This window comes from Neoarius graeffei, chromosome 5 (genome assembly GCF_027579695.1).
Source record: "Neoarius graeffei isolate fNeoGra1 chromosome 5, fNeoGra1.pri, whole genome shotgun sequence".
Lineage (NCBI taxonomy): Eukaryota > Metazoa > Chordata > Actinopteri > Siluriformes > Ariidae > Neoarius > Neoarius graeffei.
Window position 1 is genome coordinate 38,208,342 of NC_083573.1, and position 21,898 is coordinate 38,230,239.

Here is a 21,898-nt window from a genome sequence, read left to right on the forward strand (position 1 = left end):
GCATTCATTTTTCAGGTTATTTCATGTATGGCTGAGTGTTTCTATGATATACTTTTGAAATAAATTCATTTTGTCATTTACTTTTCCAAATATGCAGTAAATATCTTGTTTTTGTTTAGCACAAATCATCATTTTAATTTTTCCTTTCTTAAGTTATGAACAAGCACAGCTTTTGTAATTCTACATCAAGTTTACACACATGGGTCAGAAACGACCTGCATGCATTTACTACAGCGTTTGGTGGGAACTGTGAATTGTGCTTGTGTCAGACATTTCACAGCTCAGCACAGCGCCCTTTGCCTGTCTAATACATGTAAGTAATGTTTTTCAATTGTTCTAACATTACCTTAGAAAAAAATTGATGATGTTTAGGTTACCTTGAGAGTGAGTAGATTACTTGTCAGAAAGTTACAAGTAATTACTATTAGCTACCTAGCTGTTGACATATTCTACTTTAGTTAGCTAATTTTATTGTAGTTGGCTTAGCTAACTACATAGTTAATAAATAAATAACTGGCCCCAGTCACTGCTAAAGTAATTACTTGAAACAAATTATTATTATAGTATTAAGACATTTAATTTTAAATCACACTTGGATGACCCATGTGTAGTAATATAAAAAGTATTTTTGTTCATAAAATAGGAAAGAAAAAATTAAATTAATGATTTGTGGTAATTAAAAACAGGATATTTAAAGAATACTTGGAATATTCAACCATAAAATAAATTGATTTCAAAAGATAGAGCAAAGAAAAAGTCAGCATGAAATAACCTGGAAAATGAATGCGGGTCATTTTTGACCCATGTTGTGCATTAGAAGGGGTGTGCATATGTTTTGCATCAAAGGGTTAAAATGCTCTTATTAGTTCAAATTGGTGCAGGAGAAATTTGTTTCAACTAGAAGAGACATAAAAATTAAGCCATTCACTGATAATATTAATATGGAATTACAACTGTCTTTCCTTAATGGTTCTAAGTTTAGACAGTCTGGACTAGGTGAAAACTTTTCAAGAAAATCTCCCAGAAATGAAAACACCTATACATTTGATAATACAAATCTCGCACATGGAACTAAAATGCTGCTGCTGCTCTCTTTCTTTCTTATTGTTGGTGTTTGTGTGTGTGAGATATACAGATGTACATAGGCTGCTAATTCATCCCTTGAAGACAGATGATGGAGTGTTGGTCGGTTGATAGAAAATGTGGCAGATCTCAGGATGCCAGGAGCTTGGGACAAATGGAGCCTCCATACATTGGTCATGTTTCTGCATCTTCACGCTTTGAAAGTTTCATGTTATGGAGATTGTGTTTAACTGGAAACTTGACAATCGTAAGAATTAGCTGAAAATTATAATTCTGAAAATGAAGGTTCTTAAAAGAGGCAGTAACCATCACTTTTCTTCCTTGAATGCACCAGTGAGAAGTGGTTTTGATGTGTCAATGTTGTGCTCGTATAAATGTGCGATGAGGAAGTATGAAGCAAACAAGGCGAGACGAGCATGGGTTTATGCATTTGTGGATTTCTCTGAATACTGATTCTTCTGTTTTGACTGAAGTAACACATTATTTCTTATCCTTTCTATTACACAGCAAATTCCTCAGTGTTGAATTAACACGTTCAGAGTTAATTTGTGTCCAATTGGACCTATATAAACCCAGTTGGGTGTTAAATCAACACTCTGGGTGTTAATTCAACACTGGGGATTTTGCTGTGTAGTGACTAGCATTGTTCATGTATGTAAATGTAATCTGAGGATTTTATTACCTCTGCCAAGGAGGTTATGTTGTCAGTAGCGTTGGTTGGTTTGTTTGTTTGCTGGTTTGTCTGTTAGCAACATTATGGAAAAAGTTATGAACGGATTGCTCTGAAATTTTTTCTAGAGGTGTGACTGGGCACAAGTAACAATCCATTAAATTTTGGCGGTGATCCGGATCACCTTCTGGATCCAGGATTTTTTTAAAGGATTCTTTATCATTGCGCTGCTTGGCGGAGCTCTGTGCTCTCCAAGTGCTTTTCTAGTTTTAAAGGATTCTTTATCATTGTGAAATCAGCTGCTTGGCAGAGGTCTCCAGTTTTGGGGGCTAAGCAGGGCTGAAGCGAGCTGAGTCGTGCTGTTTTTGGATAGTCGAAACGTGAGCCGTGTTAGGCTGAAGTGAGCTGAGAAAGGGTAGTGGAAAAGGGCCAATAGTGTGCTCTCCAAGTGCTTTTCTAGTTATGTAATGATTAGCCATGGAAGTCTCTTTTGTGTAAGTTCTTCCTTTCTTTCCTGTTTTCCATTAGACATTTCAAGAAAGTGAAACAAGATCAACACGGAAAGTACGACACCATGGAAGCAAAGAAAGTAGCTGAAGTGGAGATGAAGGAGATCACACCAGAAGAAGTACAAGACAATAAGGATATAGAAAAAGGTGAAATGGAAGGAACGAAAGGTAAAAAAAAAAAAGGAGAACTTTTCCCATGCCTGATTTTTTGCCCAACTTTTTTATATTTAAGCCACTTGGCCATCCCCTTTTTGTTTCCCTAGAGGCTGTGAAAGAGGCAGAAAAAGAAGAAAAAGAAGAAAAAGAAAGCAAAGAAGAAGGTGGTAGTGTTTACTGCAAACTGAAGAATCCAACAGAAGAAATTTATAATCTTTCAGCATCTACTTCTACATGCGATAAAGGTAATACCTTTACTGATTTAAGCAAAAATAGAAAAAAAAAATCTATAAAGAGAACAGAACATCAGGGTTTATCATCATGAGCAGCAGTCATAACACTTAATTTTTTTTTTTTTGTGTGTGTGTGTATATTTGCTCTTCTCTCCGTGTTCTCACGGAAGGCAATCGCATTTCTCCTCTCCTCTCCCTTATCTTCCCTGCTTTTGCTTCTCTGTCTCGTCTGTCTCCTACTCTCCACGGTCGCCGCTTTTTACCCCCAGTGTGACAAGCAGGTGTGCGACCAGCGCCGCTGTGTGGCTGCAGAAACCGGCTGCTTGCTTGCGCTGGGTTGCCTCTACCCCCTACCCCCTCAAGTAGGGGGGTAGAGGCAACCCAACGAGTTTTCATGTTGTAAAGTGTACTATGTTATTTGTGCTTATGTGCTGAGGTGTTTTTTTAATGTTCCCACACTGTACTCCCCACAGGAGCATAGTGTGGGGGTTGCTTTTTTTTCCTCCCCTCTCCTCATGTTCTCCGTATTTTTTTCTTTTCATCCCTGTCTTCCTGTCCTGTCTACTCCCCCTCTGTCAATTGTATGTATGTGTATACGTAAGGACGGGTTGATGGTTAATTTCACTGGCACTGACTAGTGACAATAAAGGGTTCATTCATTCGTTCATTCATATATATATATATATATATATATATATATATATATATATATATATATATATAAAACATGTAGCGTGATATAGTAAAATTGGTATGTCGGTGTATAATTTCCACGAAAGTACAAAGTGTGTGCAACTACACAAAAGCAGAAGGTAAGGATACAAAGAAAGGCAAAATAGATGCAACAAAAGGTTTAAAAAAATCAAGGAAACCTAAATACGTTTTGGGGGAAAAAAGCAGTTTGCATTGACAGCACTGTGTACCAAGAGGTCATTTGGGAACTGATAAGGTACTTAAACCAAATCCTTAGCAAATTTCAAAATAGCCCCCATTTTTGTATGTTTTTTTTTTTGCAAGTGATTTTCTTCTGCCTAATTATTTTTTGTGCAGTTTTCTTCCAATGAAACCACTTGCCATTTTCTTCCTCTAGAAGCTGAGAAAAAGGCAGAAAAAGAACAAGAAATAACAGAAGAAGGTGGTAATGTGTACTCCAAGCTGAAGAATCCAACAGAAGATGTTTATCATTCTTCAATGTCTGCTTCCACTTCCAAACGCAATGAAGGTAATACCTTTACTGATTCGAGCAAAAGGCTTAAAAGAGCTGAGAAAGCGGCACAGTTTCAGTTTTATGATACGCATTTAAGTTGTCAGGTCTGATGAATGTATGAAACTGGCTATATATATATATATATATATATATATATATATATATATATATACACACACACACACACACACACACACACGTGTATGTGCCGACATACTATTCAACATTTTTTTTCCCATACATGCATGTTCCGAACACACTAAATGTGTTCAATTGTTGCAAATGTCAAGTTGTCAACGACATAAATTGCAATTTGCAAAATATACAAATATAGAGAACAGAAACCAGGGGAAAGGTATTTCATGGGTCAATCGTACGACCGAGGTGTCTCTGCCCTTTGAGACATTTCATGCTTCAAATTCTGATACTATACAAATACTTGTGTGTGTATGTATGTGTGTGTATATATATATATATATATATATATATATATATATATATATATATATATATATATGAGTACTGTGCAAAAGTCTTAGGCACGTGTAAAGAAATGCTGTAGACAAAAGATGGCTTAAAAAATAAAGAAGTGAAATGTTTCAATATATAAAAAAATACTATAAGCAGTAAGCCATAATAAATGAAACAAAGTCCATATCTGGTGTGAGACGACCCTTTGCTTTAAAAAAAAAAATTAGTAGTCTGAGGTACAGTGAGTGCAGTTTTATAAGGAAATGATCTGTAGGTTTTACTGAGCATCTTCCAGAACCAGCCACAGTTCTTCTGGACACTTTGACTGTCACACTCGCTTCTCAATTTTGCACCAAAACCCAGCAGCCTTCATTATGTTTTCTTTTTTAATCTGAAAAGTGCTATCTTATGTAATATGCTGTTCAGATACAAACTTTTTTTCTGTAATATTTAATTTTGTGCTGGAAAATGAACATTTGGGACTCTAAAATATTTTTGTACTGACTCGATAATGTAGAAGTCATCAAATAGAAATCTATAACAAAGTTTGTATGTAAAAAAAAGAAAAGAAAAAAAGGGGACCTTAGACCTTTGCACAGTAGTGTGTGTGTGTGTGTGTGTGTGTGTGTGTGTGTGTGCGTGCATTCTGGATCACGGTGAATATTCTGGTAACTGTATGCTCATTGTCTGTCTATATGTTGTGTTAATTTGCTTATCTGTTGATGTCTGTGTGCACTTTTATGTTTAGTTGTGTGTCAGTTTTTTAATAATGCACATTTCGAGTTTGGGGAAATGCAATTTCAATCCTCTGTGTAATTCTGTTACATGGTCTGATTGACAATAAAGTTCACTTTGACTTTGATGTATGTGTGTGTGTGTGTGTGTGTGTGTGTGTGTGTGTGTGTGTGTGTGTGTGTGTGTGTGTGTGTATAAATAAAATAATACTGCTAAATATTGCTAAACTAAAAAATGTGCTCATAGACCACACACACACAACTTGAAAAAAGCACTCTTCCCTTGTGCCTATATACTTTTGCGTTCATAATTTAAATTTTTTTCCCCATACATGCGTGTTCTGAATACACTGTGTTAATCAGCAAAAAAAAAAAAAAATCTGTGTTTAAATTCAAACTGAAAATGAGATGGTGAATGTGTGATAAATTCTGCATCAAAGTGTTTGGTATAAGAGAATGGGATTTATCAAAAAGTGGGTTTAACTGAAAGTGTAATACACAGATCATCATTTTCCAAACATTGTGTTGAAGTTTAACATCTCTGTCTTCTATATTTATTCACTTTTTTCCACAATTCTATCAACTACCATGCAAATATTTGAGAGTAGCTGAAATTGTAACTGGAGTAACAAGATTATTTATTTATTTATTTATTTATTTATTTATTTTGAATGATAATTTTGAATGACAGAAAATCAGTATATTTTGACTGTGGGAGCTGCACATGTAAAATGAAATACTTAATATTAGATTGTTCCAACTCACTGAGGTGTCTAGATTTTGAATTTTTTATTAAAATTTTTTTTTTGGTTGCAATAAATACGTCAATATAAAAATTAGATAGAATTAATAAGACATCACTGACTGCGGCTTTCCAGTATGAAGTTTCCATGTTCTCCTCGTGCCTGTGTGAGTTTCCTCCCACAGTCAAAAGACATGCAGGTTAGGTCAACTGGCTACTCTGGATTGTCCATGGGTGTGAATGTGAGTGTGAAAGGTTGTTCATCTTTGTATTTAACCCTGTGATGGCTTGGCAACCTATGCAGGGTTTACCCAGCCTCTATCCTGAAGTCACCTGGGATTGGCTCCAGCTTCCCCCCTGACGGATAGGCAGTATAGATAATGGATGGATGGATGAATGGATAATAAGACATCGAGAAATGTCCCTCACATACTACAGTATTAGGAATTTTTTTTTTAAATTTCACTGATTTTATTAAATTATATAGAAAAAATCTGTTAAACTTTCTAGCCATTGAAACAAATGTCAAACTATCAACTGAAACTGTACATTTATTTATTTTAAAGAAGTGAACTTGATGAACATAAATCAATCAGTTATTTTGAATTATATTCTCATGTTGAATACACTTGGCCATTATTTCTTCTTCTCATTAAAGCTGAGAAAAAAGCCGAGATAAAAAAAGAAGATGAAGATGATGTGTACTGCAAACTGAACGATCCATCAGAAAATGTTTATATGGCTGCCATGACCAGTTCCTCTGCGAAACACAATAAAGGTAATTATGTCAAATACAAATGTACTTATTTCAGCAAAAATAAGTAGGGAGAATGAGAGACACACACAAAAAAAGATCTTTGCAAACATCCAGTTGTCTCAGATATCTAATTTGGAAACTCACAATAATACAGAAGTAAACAGCGAACAAGAGCCAAGGGAGAGAGAAGTTGAGTCAACAGTGAAACTAAAAAGTCTATTCTTGAAGTCACCTAAATGTGATGACATGGCAAATCATATTTTTAAAACACGTGTGTCCTGTTTCAGGGAAATATTTGAGGGACAAACCATAGTAATTTTATTCATTTATTTTAATTTAGACTCTCGTGACTAGTGTTGTAGTCAAGACCACCTAAACCGAGACCAAGTCATGACCAAGACCAAAGTGTTTCGAGACTAAGACTTTGAGGGGTCGAGATCAAGGCAGGGCAAGACCAAGTCAAGACCAGACGTGTGTGTGTGTGGGGGGGGGGGGGGGGGGGGGTGTAACAGCCGTTAACAAGAAGAAAACTTTCATATTAGCAATGAGTCATGTCATTGATCGCATTTGAAGCAGGCACTTTAATCACAGGAATGATGTCGACAAATGAATCAGACAATGCATAGGCAATTTAGTGAAATCCCCACAGTTGTATCTTGAGTGGTTTTGAAATAAAATCCCGAGTCCTCCATGTCTGACACCAAGACAAGACCGAGTAAACATGTGGTTGTTTCAGAAACGAGACCGAGGCCTTCAAAAAGTGGTCTTGAGACCGGTCTGGTTACCGCTCTCTTACATATTATGCTGCTTTCTTTACTGACATAGAAATATTTTTCTGTCACACTTCTTTTTCATACTGACTCACTAATGCACAAGTCCCAAAATAAACATCTATAACATGACTTGTTAAAAAAAAAAAAAACCTTTGCACAGTACTGTGTAGACAATGTGTAACAGATTAAAAAAAAAAAATCTCACACTCAACACTTGTGCTTCTTGCAATGATCACATATAGAATGTATAGTAAGGTTATAAAAACAGAGGAATATACAATCAAATTATAAGGGGAATGAAACAGATTAGCATACACTCAGCAAAATACTGGTCTGGGTAATTACATCTCGCAGCTAAGTTTGATCTATAAACATTTGGTTGGTTTAGTCCAAATAGTCTCTGAGTCACCTAGAGAAATTCAAAAAGTGATGCAAGCTTCCTCAGTCTCCCCTACAACATACAGCAAGGGGGAATGAAACAGAGTTAGTGTAGGTGCACTTGACAAAATAAATAGTGTAAAGTGATTGAATATGTTTTTATCCGTCACTTAATGTTAATCAAATGTTGTTTTGATTGAATTTGACACTATAAGCAAAGTATGAGTTCACCTGAGTTAACTCTACACTGTAAATAATAGAGTTAATTTGATAGTGTAAATTATTTTATATCAAATGATTTGCTCACCAAATTAAGTAATAAGCAAAGTAATAATGGTGTAATGACATGTATAATAACAGATGTAACATTCAATGATGTATAATAAGTGATGTAAGAACAGGTGTAAAACAGGTGTAATAACAGGTGTAATAACATGTTATTTACTCTATACTTTAGGCGTAATAACTGGTGTAATGACAAGTATTATAATGATGTAATTACCAGGTATACTAAACTACACAATGCAATAACAGATGTAATAATCTACATGTAATAATGAAATAACAGGTGTAATAATATTTGTTTAGTTGTGTGTGTGTGTAGTGGTTTGTGTGTGTGTACCTGTGTTATGTAGTTTCCCTGCAGTGAGCACAGTGAGGAGCTCAGCTTTAGGGAGAGAACCACCGAGAGCCAGCTTTAGATACTCCACTGAACCTTACATATACACACACACACACACACACACACACACACACACACACACCAGTCAGCATGCCTTTTAGCTATTTAGTAGGGACATACAATATGTATCCCTGTTCCCACTAGAACAGTGCACTAGGGTTTGTCCTCATTAGCTTAGATCAGTGCTTCTCAATTATTTTCTGTTATGCTCCCCCCCAGGAAGAAGAAAACATTTCGCGCCCCTCCACTCTCCGCCGCGACTATAAATAGTATAATTTGTCTATAAAATTATTAAGACTTATAACAATGGTGTTAGGTGTACTTATAATATAAGTACACCTCTGCATAACATTGTATCCTTATTAACATTAAAGAAAACAAAAAAAGAAAAAAGAAATATGGATCAACTTACAACAAATAATAACTTTATTAACATTGTTTTTTAGTCTGTAACAGAAAAGATTTAAAGTCCATCAAAGTGCTTGCAATTTGCAAAATTAAAAAAAACAAAAACAAAACTTATTTAAACTATAAACATTTTTTAACCGACTAATTCGGTCCTTTTCAAATAGTGGGGCGCGCCCCATTTGATACTGAAAAATAAAATTAAATAAAATCAATAAATAATAATAAATTCAAATTGATCAGCAACATTAACTCAGGAGCACAATATATAAAACTGTGCTGTGCACACGCAGGGTTCTTGTGGCGTGCAGGGCGAAATCTGGGCAGAGACTCACCCTGAGGGCACACTTCTTTTAATGCAATGCATTAGAGAAAGCCCACAATATAGCCATTTACATTCTTACATAGGACAAATATGGCGTGTTGTGTGATGGTCTGGAGTCGAGGTGTGGTGGGTCGTGGGGGGCTGGGCCCTGGGCCGTGGGCTGGTTAGCATGCAGGGCCTTCCCTCTGCCGTCTCATTGTGGTATATCCTGTGCGGGGGCGGGATGACACTGTGGTCATGCTTGGGTGCCCAGGCAATCCTTATAATCAGTCAGTTAATCAAATTATTCCTATTCTTATTCTATTCTTATTTCTCTTATTGTTATCCTACATAAAGATAATAATACTCATTTCCTTTGAAACCCTCCTTCTCTGCGATCTAGCCTCCAACAGTAAGTCAGTACTACTCCTTATACACACACACACACACACACACACACACATCTCCATATACACATTATTCCTCACTGTTAATTTTGGTTTTTCACTCAATTTTAAATTCGCTGTTGTGTTTGATTTTTGGTTTTTTGTGTAGTTGTATTGTGATTGTTTTGTATAATTGTATGGTATACGAATAAAAAAAAAAAATTCCTGCCTCCAGATTTTGGTGGCTATGCAAGGGCTTTGTCACATACATTTCGACTTTCATGTCTCAGGCCGGAAAATAACATTTTCTATTTTGACAACTCGCTGCACTCTGATAATAATCTTAAGACTTAAGATCAGTCCTAAACTGTGCATTATTGTATTACAGAGCATGCTAACACTGTGTATCATTCAAAATAGGTTGTTAGTTTTTGACAATCTTACAGCAACATTTGAAGGTCAGAACAACTACCTCACAGTCACACCAAGCTGTAAGGTTACCATGAAGATGAAGACAGAAATTTACATATTCACACTTGGCGTGAAGAGAGAGAATTGCAGGCTTCACTACTGACATAGAAAAACTCCCCAAACCTGGTGTGAAGTTTGCACGTCAAACCCAACTGAGCTACAGTACTGTGCAAAAATTTTAGGCACATGCAATGAAACACTGTAGAGCAAAGACACCTTCAAAAATAATGAAATTAAATATTACATTTAAAAAGTACCATAAAGCAGTAATGCATGAAAAAAGTCTATATTTAGTGTGACAACCTTTACGGTGGCACGGTGGTGTAGTGGTTAGCACTGTCGCCTCACAGCAAGAAGGTTCTGGGTTCAAGCCCAGTGACCGATGAGGGCCTTTCTGTGCGGAGTTTGCATGTTCTCCCCGTGTCCGCGTGGGTTTCCTCCGGGTGCTCCGGTTTCCCCCACAGTCCAAAGACATGCAGGTTAGGTTAACTGGTGGCTCTAATGGCCCTTTTCCACTACCCTTTTTCAGCTCACTTCAGCTCACTTCAGCCCAACACGGCTCGCGTTTCGACTACCTCAGAGCAGCACGACTCAGCTCACTTCAGCCTTACTCAGCACCCAAAACTTGCACCGTTTTGCAGTGGGGCTGAACTGAGCCAAACCGAGCTGAGTGAGGCTAGGGGCGTGAGGAGACACTCCCCTGTGCACTGATTGGTGAGGAGGAGTGTCCTCACATGCCCACACACGCCCTGCGAGCACGCTGGGAACCACCATCTGTAAACACCGTAAACCCGGAAGAATTACGACAAATTATGCGCCTCGCCTCATCTGTACGCTCTTGCCAGTATCTGTTGGCGTTGTCGGTGACAACAAGCCACAGCACCAAGACCAGCAACACTAACGACTCCATGTCCTCCATGTTTATTGTTTACTATCCGGGTCGTGAGACTACCGCTTAAAAGGTCACTGATGTCACTGTTTGCGCCACCTAACGACATCACATGACGTCCACCCACTTTCGCTAACTCCACCCAATGTGTCCACCCACTTCCAGCCAGCACGGTTCAGTGCGGTTGTAGTCGAAATGCAACGCCAACAGCCCCGCTCAGCTCGACTCAGCTCAACTCAGCACGGCATGGCTCAGCCCAACTCAGCCGTGTTGTTGGTGGAAAAGCACCATAAATTGACCGTAGGTGTGAATGTGAATGGTTGTTTGTTTCTATGTGTCAGCCCTGTGATGACCTGGTGACTTGTCCAGGGTGTACCCTGCCTCTCGCCCATAGTCAGCTGGGATAGGCTCCAGCTTGCCTGCAACCCTGCACAGGATAAGTGGCTACGGATAATGGATGGATGGATGATCCTTTGCTTAAAAAAATAAATAGTCGTCTCAGGTCCAATGAGTGCAGTTTCATAAGGAAATGAGCATCTTGCAAAACCAGCCACAGTTCTTCTGAACACTTTGACTGTCACACTTACTTCTTATTTTTGCAGCAAAACCCAGTAGCCTTCATTATATTTTCGTCTGAAAAGTGGTCTGTTATGTAATCTGCTGCTTTTTTCTTTCTGTAACATTTAATTTTGTGCCAGAAAACTAAAGTTTGGAAATCTAAAGTGGTTTTGTACTGGTTCCATAATGTAGAAGTCATAAAATAAAAGTCTATAACAAAGTTTGTACTAAAAACAAAACAAAACACCAAAGTGCCGAAGACTTTTGCACAGTACTATACATTAAATCCCACCATGTAATTTTGTAATTTCGGGCCCTACATCGGTATGAAAGTGTCTGGAGAATCGAAGGAGGAACCGAGCACATGTGAAGGATGAAAACTGATGACACATAAACACATAGTGGCTTGAGTTGTTTGGATTCAGCTAACTGTGTATTTCTGTTTGTGTTTAGATGTTTACACCAAGTTACGTCACTGCAGGAGGATTTCCGCTCTTTTCATCGTTCTCTCTTTGCTCTTACTGGTTGTGGTTCTTGCTCTGGCGATTAAGTGTAAGTAAAGTGTTCACAGTTAGCGAGTCACTAGCACCAAACTAGTGCTGCTGTAAACATCAGCAACAAACGCATCTTCTCCCAGCCTTCACTCAAATAAGGAAATAGAACACATTATCTTTCTATAACCACTTTATTAACACTCTGGAGGGTGGAATGGAGGTGGATGTGTGTCTTAAATGACAACATTGACATTTGATGCATAAATATTTCTGATGTTGCACTACAGCTATGAGGCCAGTACCAACTAGTGGCCTAGTGGTAGCGTGTCCGCCTCTCGATCGGGAGATCGTGAGTTCTATTCATGGTCGGGTCATACCAAAGACCATCCAAAAAATGGTACCTACTACCATCTGGCAAGGCACGCTGCAATACAGATGTGCATGGGGAGTTAAACTCTCGTGGTTACCAGAGGACTAGCCCCCCACTGTAACTCTAGCTATGTAATAGGCGAGAGGCCGAGGGCTACGGAAACGGAGATCGGCGCCGCCCGATGTGCCACCATCACAGTTGGGCCTGGTTAGTACTTGAGTAAGAGACTGCCCAGGAATACCAGGTACTGTAAGGCGCGGGAAGGACTTTAAGCTTTAAGATGAGGCCAGTAGCTCTATGGAGTTATGGAAGCTTATGACCACCAGTTGGGATAATGAAAAACAACAACAAATGGAATATACCATTTCATTAAAGGAAATTGAAAATATGCACCAAAACTCAAGTTTATCAAGAATCAGATGTGCACAGACACTCACCGGCCACTTTATTAGGAATGCCCATCCACCTGCTGTTTAATGCAGTTCTCTAATCAGCCAATCCCTCGACAGGAGCACAATGCATCAGATCATGCAGATACAAATCAAGAGCTTCAGTTAATGTTCACTTCAAACAACCGAATGAGAAAAATTGTGATCTCAAAGTGGGACTTTCTTTCACTGTGGCCACTGTGGGTGTTGGTTAGAGCCAGATGGACTGGTTTGAGTATTTCAGAAACTGCTGATCTCCTGAGGTTTTCACACACAATAGTCTCTAGAGTTCACACAGAATGGTGCAAAAAACAAAAAAACACTGAGTGAGGGACAGTTCTGTGGGTGGAAATGTCTTGCTCATAAGAGAGAACAGAGGAAAATGGATCATCTTTAACTGCTTCTTAAGATCCATCGTTAAGCTAATGTGGTTTTCCCGGACAATTTCATAGCCAACGTAGCACTTTAGTTTGCTCTTAACTTACGATGGACCACAGCAAAGAATGTCTCCTCACAGCCAAATACACAGAATGTGCATGCGCCTCTGAGGGACTCTTACAATCAACAGACTGGTGTTGAATCTGCTGCCGGTGTTCAATTATTTTTCTTGTATGTTGCAAGTATGTCCAGTTAATTATTATATAAATATACGCAAAGCATTATGAATTTATTTTAATGTTATGGAATTACATATGGATATCATAATGCTACATTGATATCACCACATTTTACTCAAATTTAACTCCATTAGGCGAGTGATTATCTCATTTAGTGTCATAAATGAGACACATTCCTGCACCTCTAACATTGTGTGTAAATATAAGGGAGAACATTGACAACATGACATTGTGAATAAGCGCCACTTGTCTGGACAGCAGGTGTAGATTTGCCTGTTTGAAGCCCATCTTCTCCTGATGGTGCCGCTCCCTTTGGTCATGCAAGTCTTGGAGCAACTGGAGCTGCTCCTTCTCAATGTTGAGTAGCCCAAGACTGTACTGACACCCTCGGCCAGCTGGACTCTATTTACCTGCAGAGTGAGAAGCAGTCAACTGAGAGGGTCCAGGGGATGAGGAGGCAGTGGGGCTATGGTGGTGGCGATGGTGTACTGTGGTCTGGGGAGTGTGCAGGTGATGGGATAGATACAGTACTTCTTTCATACACCTAATACCACTCAGCTGCATGCAATTTATAAAGGACTTTAAGCTCTTGATTGGGTAACAAAGGAATGATCAGGCACAGAGAAAACATTTTACTTAATTATTTAGCTTATTATTTGCTCATTCTTTCATGTGAACATTTATTCATTTAATTTAAAAAACATGCTTGGGATAAAAAACAATTACTGTCTAAAAAAAATGTAAAATAGTTTCACATTATATGCAGTGGATATAAAAAGTGTACACCAGGGGCGATTCTAGCATCTGATCTTTGGGGGTGCTTAGCCCCCAGAGCTGACAGAGGCACCTGGCTTGAACGACAGTGTTTCCACGTTTATTCCGCATTTAGACTAGACTTAACTAGACAAGAAGACTAGACTAGACAAGACTAGACTTATGCAATGTTTTAACAGAAGCTGACCCAATAAACTATGATATCTACACATTTACAACCACTGACACAGATATTTACGTTATATTTTTAACTAAACAAGACCTACTACTGCATTTGTAATGTTGGAGCTATTCATTTAGAACAGTGGTAATTGTTAATTAATGTGTTATTGTGTATTGTGTAATAATAGTGTGTATTATTATGATTTTACATTAGTTTACATTAGTTTATATTTTTTGTTATATTTGTTATATTTTGGTAGTGTTCTTTTGAAAATGTAGGCTATATCCAAACCACACTCACTGTCCCCCCAGACAATGACCAGGGTTTGGATTTGTGAATGATAAGCAAACGTAAACACTATGTTACATTAAATAAAATTGACTAACACACGGTGGTCTAGCACCGTAGCACTTGTACAGCTCTGCACAAAAGTATCTCGATATCATATCGAGATACTTTTGATGATCGATGATAAATGTCATTTTTATCATTCTGTTCATAGACCAGGGAACATCAATATTGCATTATGCATATTATTGTGTTGTGTTTAACAATTGTAACTCCAGTCCGTACCTTCACATCTCGCTATGCCAGTAATACTCACGTGCTACTTCGAGTTCCTCATCAGCGTGGAATCCAGTTAAAAAAAACCACCATGTCGTAGCAAGCACTCGCGCGGACAGGCAACCCAGTCAGAGGGGACGCAAGGAGGAGAGGGATTTTACTGGTCATAGAACTATCACGTAACAGGTGAATTCAAGAACACACACGCCCGCGCACACATTCATTGCGCAGTGCGCAAGGGCACTTATTTCTGAAAATTACGTCCAAAAGCAGTGTTTTTGAGGGTGCTGAGCTAGGGGGTGCTGAGCTCGTTTTTGGGGGTGCTTGAGCACCCCCAAAAATAGGCTAAACATGCCCCTGGTGTACACACCCTGTTAAAATGATAGGTTTTTCTGATGTAAAAAAATGAGACCATGATAAATAATTTAAAAACTTTTCCCACCTTTAATGTGACCTATAACTTGTACAATTCAATCGAAAAACAAACAAATCTGTTAGGGGGAACTCCCCCCCCCAAAAAAAAAAACGTACAATAAGCTGGTTGCATAAGTGTGCACACCCTTAAAGTAATACTTTGTTGAAGCACCTTTTGATTTAATTACAGCATTCAGTCTTTTTGGGTTCACGCCTGCCATCAAATAAATGACTCTGATTAACCCCAAATAAAGTTCAGACATTTACTCAGTTGCATCCTCCAGCAAAAGCCAGGGTTCACAGAGCGCTTACAAAGCGTCAAAGGGATCTCATTGTTGAAAGTTATCAGTCAGGAGAAGGGGACAAAAACATTTCCATGGCATTAGATATACCATGGAGCACAGTGAAGACAGTCATGAAGAAGTGGAGGAAATATGGGACAACAGTGACATTACCGAGAACTGGACGTCCCTCCAAAATTGATGAAAAGACAAGACAGAAACTGGTCAGGGAAGCTGTCGAGAGGCCTACAGCAACACTGAAGGAGCTGCAGGAATTTCTGGCAAGTACTGGTTGTGTACTACACGTGACAACAATCTCCCGTATTCTCCATATGTCTGGACTATGAGGTAGGGTCGCAAGACAGAAGCCTTATCTAACAAAGAAAAGCATCCACGCCTGGCTAAATTTTGAAAAAAACAAACAAACCATCAACTCTCCCAAAAGCATGTGGGAAAATGTGTTATGGTCTGATGAAACCAAGGTACAACTTTTTGGCCACAATTCCAAAAGGTATATTTGGCGCAAAACCAACACTGCGCATCACCAAAAGAACCCCATACCCATGGTGAAGCATGGTGGTGGCAGCATCATGTTTTGGGGTTGTTTTTCTTCAGCTGGAACAGGGACTTTAGTCAAGGTGGAGGGAATTATGAACAGTTCTAAATACCAGTCAATTTTAGCCCCAAACCTTCAGGCGTCTGCTAGAAAGATGAAGAGGAATTTCATCTTTCAGCACGACAATGACCACAAGCGTACATTGAAATCAACAAAAGAATGGCTTCACCAGGAGAAAATTAAAGTTTTAATTAACCCAGCCAGAGCCCAGACCTCAGTCCAATTGAAAATCTGTGGGGTGACCTGAAGAGGGCTGTGCACAAGAGATGCCCTCGCAATCTGTCAGATTTGGAGCACTTTTGCAAGGAAGAGTGGGCAAATATTGCCAAGTCTAGATGCGGCAGGCTGATAGACTCCGACCCAAAAAGACTGAACGCTGTAATTAAATCAAAAGGTGCTTCAACAAAGTATTAGTTTAAGGCTGTGTACACTTATGCAACCAGCTTATTGTACATTTTTATTTATTTTTATTTTTTTATGCTTTTCCCCCCAACATATTTGTTTGTTTTTCAATTAAATTGTACAGGTTATAGGTCACATTAAAGGTGGGAAAAGTTTTTAAATTATTTATCGTGGTCTCTTTTTTTTTTTTATAAACATCAGAAAAGCCCATCATTTTAATGGGGTGTGTACACTTGATATATCCACTGTATGTAATGCTTAATGACAATACAGTATATTAACATAATTTAAGCACTTTATATTTCCTTGACTTTTGATTAAAAATGAACACCATGTGACCTCATCGACTGGGTTTAGCAACTACTAATGCTTTTAGCGAGGACATGTGCTGCAAAGAAGCTCTTAGCAAAGTTGTTCTTCAGAGTCTTTCTTACAAGTGTGTTTGGGAAAACGTGCAGAGACAAAGTAGGTTGCTTAAAAATGTCTTTAAGATAAGATAAACTTAATTTCCCCACCGAGGGATGAATATACATGTTCCAGCAGCTTACAGATTGAAAGAGTCAGGAATACACACAAACAAACAAACAAACAAACAAACAAACAAACAAACAAACAAACAAACAAACAAAAAACCTGGAGTGCCTTAAAAGTATAAAAAGTAGTAATAAAATAAATAAAGTAAAAGTAAAAACATGGGCCATGTATGTAATGTGCACAACAAAAATAAGAAAGGAGCTTAAATAAGAGTAGTACTGTATATCATCTGAAGTAGCAATATTGCACTAATAAAATACTGGCAACTGTAATAAAAATATTGCACCAGGTAGTGAATATTCTTGCACAGCATAACATAACTAACGAGGATGGAATATGTGTGTAAAGTCACCAATAAATGACCAAAAAAAGCACAGGGTATGAACATAATTGTAGAGAACAATTATGAGAGTGAGATATGAATAAGAAAATACTTGCAAATGAAAAGGATATTGTACCAAATAGTAATATTGTTGCACAGCATAAGTCGATGATGGCAATGAGAAGCGAATAAAGTGACAAAAGGTGATGGTGACATTGAGAAACAGTGTTACATTACACCAGGGTGTCATTGAAAAGTCTGGCAGCAGTTGGGATGAAAGATCTGCGGTAGCGTTCCTTCTTGCACCATGGGTGCAGCAGTCTGCTGCTGAAGGAGCTGCTCAGAGTGCCAACAGTCTCATGTAGGGGGTGAGAGGTGTTTTTTAACTCGCTCTTTAGCCCTAAAGTGCAACGTGACTGGGAAACCTACCCCAGATTGGTTCGAGTTGACAGGAAGGATATACCAACTCATAGCAACTCTTTACAATCATGGTGAGCTTAAAAGCATCTCAGCATGCAACAACAAAAGAACACATTGTGTTCCACTCCTGCCAGCTAAGAACAGGAATCGTCTAATCAAGAACAAGTTCCTATTAAAGTGGCCGGTTCACAAAAAAAGTGCAAGTGTTAACCAGCCCAACTTGTATTACACTGGACATTTTTTCAACAAAAGTGTGGCTTCAGTGTTGCAGATCATGAAAGTGCTCTTCAAACCAAATATAATTTCAGATTATATCATGTAGGAATTTACAGAAACAGAAATTTGACTTTTATTGAAAGAATGTAGTTGTCCAAAATTATTTGCAGTTTTTCAACCTCATTTGTTGCCTTTTTTTTGTCTTTATTTTTTTGGTCTTGCCACTAGATTGCGCACGAATGACACACCATTGTACCAGGGGCGCAGATAGGATTTTTGAACTGGGGGGGACTGAGCTGTCAGCAAATGATTCCATTTTGTGTATATATGCATGTGTGCGTGTGTGTGTGTGTGTGTATATATATATATATATATATATATATATATATATATATATATATATATATATATATATATATACTACCATTCAAAAGTTTGGGGTCACTTTGAAATGTCCTTATTTTTGAAAGAAAAGCACTGTTCTTTTCAATGAAGATCACTTCAAACTAATCAGAAATCCACTCTATATATTGCTAATGTGGTAAATGACTATTCTAGCTGCAAATGTCTGGTTTTTGGTGCAATATCTCCATAGGTGTATAGAGGCCCATTTCCAGCAACTCTCACTCCAGTGTTCTAATGGTGCAATGTGTTTGCTCATTGCCTCAGAAGGCTAATGGATGATTAGAAAACCCTTGTACAATCATGTTAGCACAGCTGAAAACAGTTGAGCTCTTTAGAGAAGCGATAAAACTGACCTTCCTTTGAGCAGATTGAGTTTCTGGAGCATCACATTTGTGGGGTCGATTAAATGCTCAAAATGGCCAGAAAAATGTCTTGACTATATTTTCTATTCATTTTACAACTTATGGTGGGAAATAAAAGTGTGACTTTTCATGGAAAACACAAAATTGTCTGGGTGACCCCAAACTTTTGAACGGTAGTGTGTATACATGTTATTTCACCTCCCTCACTGCCATCACCAGGAACTACCTGCAGGCCAGGACAATGATAACATTTTAACATAGCCTACGGAAATCCAAAGTTTACACATTATCATCACGCACAGAAATTGCAAAACTAGTTTTAAAACCGCTAAGTTCCAACTGTTAAACATAGCGAGAGGCTGGGCTACGTGTGTGTGTGTGTGTAAAGTGTAAACCAGTGCATCCTGACTTTCTAACTATGCCTGTGTGTTGCGTGAGCGGCAGTCAGTCAACAACTCTTCGCAAAGTTTCCTTATGAAACAATATGCTCGCTGAAATTATGGCAGGGAACGCCAGATTAAACATTAAAACTGCCTTCTGAGCACTGTATCTACAGGCTACCACCGAAAGAAGGAGGCTACCAGAAAGGCATCACTCCGTACGATTTTACTTTCACTACGACATTACTTTGAACAGACTATCAAAAAATTGCAAGGTGATATGATAAAGTAAGGCACAGTTTACTTACAGTCGTTTTTTTTTTTTTTGAAAAAATGATGCAATCGTTTTCTGCCTTTTGGCACCCTTCATCATGCCGTGTTGGGGTCCTGAACTAGGAGACGCTGTCCCCGATATGCCTGTCAAACTTGTTGTGGGTAACCATAGCAACCAAGCTCGAGCTCGCAACCTGTGCAGTCTGCGCAGTTGCAACTATGTATGTACTGCTGTGCACCTCAATAAACCGAATGGTAATTAGTCTTTTGATTTTTCCGTGAGGTTTGCCTTATGCAAAGAAAGACAGCATAGACGTTTTTTCCTCCCTATAAGTGGGGGGACCGAACGAGGTGAATTTAAATCTGGGTGGGACGAATCCCCCCCGTCCCCCCCTCTATCTGCGCCCGTGCATTGTACAGCACTGAATATACACTCACCAGCCACTAATAGGAACCTGTTCTTGATTCTAAGATCCCTGTTCTTGGCTGGCAGGAGTGGAACCCAACGTGCTCTTCTGCTGTTGCATGCTGAGATGCTTTTCTGCTCACCACGGTTGTAAAGAGTGATTATATGAGTTACTATATCCTTCCTGGCAGCTCGAACCATGAATCTGGCCATTTTCCTCTGACCTCTCAACAACAAGGCGATCTTAGCCTTAAGACACTTTCGGGAAACCCACCCCAGGCCATTTTCCTCTGTTCTCTCTTATGAGCAAGACGTTTCCACCCACAGAACTGTCAATGCTCACTCAGTGTTTTTCGCACCATTCTGTATAAACTCTAGAGACTGTTGTGTGTGAAAGCCCCAGGAGATCATCAGTTTCTGAAATACTCAAACCAGTCCATCTGGCTCAAACCAACACCCACAGTGGCCACAGTGAAAGAAAGTCCCACTTTGAGATCACAATTTTTCCCATTCTGATGTTTGAAGTGAACGTTAACTGAAGCTCTTGACTTGTATCTGTATGATTTGATGCATTGTGCTGCTGTCGAGGGATTGGCTGATTAGAGAACTGCATAAAACAGCAGGTGGGTGTTCCTAATAAAGTGCCCAGTGAGTATATGATGGAGAAAATTGATACTAAGAAGAAACCTGTGGCAGAATAAAAGTGTATTGGATAACGAATGCATCTGCACTCTAGGGATGTTCTAAATTCGTAATGCAATAAAGAATGTTAAAGATGATGATTCACCATTTTGTATTTGCAGTCCAAGATTTTCACTGGCCTGTCAGATACAAAATAATTTCACTGTGAACATATCAAACATTTGCATATTGGCTGTTGACTCTTCCAATGTTTGATGAACTGGGCGTGGGTAAAACTAGCCATATCTAATCCTTACGTTTTATAATTTTATAGTCCGTACCTTTTTTTTTTAATTTTTACATTTTTATTTATGTTTATTTTTTAAAATTTGAAACCAGATGTATTGATGGGCATAACATTTTGTTACGATTTTCTGTAATGTTACTCATTTTGATAGCATGTGGGCAGAAACTGCCTTGGATATGTAGGTATAAATAATTAATTTTGTCTAAAATAGAAAATTTGTATTTTGTGGTATGATCATCTTTGTATGCTTGATACCCAAACCACCAGCACATGAAGTTCAGTCCAGCCAGAAGTGTCTAGAGCAATCTCCTCAAGCGCCAGGCCCAGCCATTAGGCGCCCACACGAAGGTAAAACACTACTGCATCCTAACAATCACAATCACCCTATATGCTCTTCACTTTTATTCGTTTCTTTATAATGATACTCCATTATTCTGTTTCGTTATTGACGTGTGTTTGTTTATTTTTGTCATTTGTGTGCTGTTGTTTCTCAGTAGTGTACGAGGGCGCTGACTGTGGGAGGGGCTGGCTGATCTTTAACAACACCTGCTACTTCATGTCTAGGGAGCTTCTAAGCTGGCAGAAGAGCCGGGAGGCGTGTCAGAAACGGGGCGGAGACCTGATTGTCATCAACAGTGAACATGTGCAGGTCAATCAATCAATCAATCAATCAATCAATCAATCAATCAATCAATCAATCAATCAATCAGGCAAACTGAAACAGACATCACTGTTAAAGCACTTTGCTGTCATGACAGGTTAAAGCTGTATATCTTACTACTGTCAATTCTGTCTTTATTACTGTAGAAATTTCTAACTAGAAATATTGGCTTGATGTACTGGATTGGGCTCCGTTATTCAGATAATCAGCATTGGAGGTGGATTAACAATACTGCACCAAACCAGAAGTGAGTCATCAGTGCTTATTTTCTCATCACAGGACTGCTGTTTGTTAGATAGTTTTGGTGGGTGGAGTGTTTATCAAGCTAGCAATAATGCCAGAGTATTTAATAACATCCCCAGCAAAGCTACTCGCTGGTGAAACATCCACTACAGTCAGTGTGGCTGCTGTGCTGTGAATGATCCACCACCCAGAATAACACACAGTCATTGACAGAATA

The 21,898-nt window shown here is 38.6% G+C and overlaps 1 protein-coding gene across 3 annotated transcripts in view; it reads left to right on the forward strand.

Moving 5' to 3' along the window:
- The first annotated feature begins 1,466 nt into the window (after window positions 1–1,466).
- Window positions 1,467–21,898, forward strand: part of LOC132886683 (CD209 antigen-like protein D) — a 28,037-nt gene continuing 7,605 nt past the window's right edge. Inside the window, exons 1-9 of one of the 3 annotated variants that reach the window (XM_060921628.1) lie at window positions 1,467–1,555; window positions 2,282–2,430; window positions 2,526–2,663; window positions 3,742–3,873; window positions 6,464–6,583; window positions 11,862–11,960; window positions 21,045–21,125; window positions 21,272–21,426; window positions 21,585–21,685. In XM_060921628.1, the coding sequence (XP_060777611.1) occupies window positions 2,328–2,430; window positions 2,526–2,663; window positions 3,742–3,873; window positions 6,464–6,583; window positions 11,862–11,960; window positions 21,045–21,125; window positions 21,272–21,426; window positions 21,585–21,685 (929 nt within the window). In that variant the 5' untranslated portion in view covers window positions 1,467–1,555; window positions 2,282–2,327. Of the gene's footprint in view, window positions 1,556–2,106; window positions 2,169–2,281; window positions 2,431–2,525; window positions 2,664–3,741; window positions 3,874–6,463; window positions 6,584–11,861; window positions 11,961–21,044; window positions 21,126–21,271; window positions 21,427–21,584; window positions 21,686–21,898 lie in introns of those variants that run through there. The other 2 variants (XM_060921629.1, XM_060921626.1) reach the window with 2 other exon arrangements.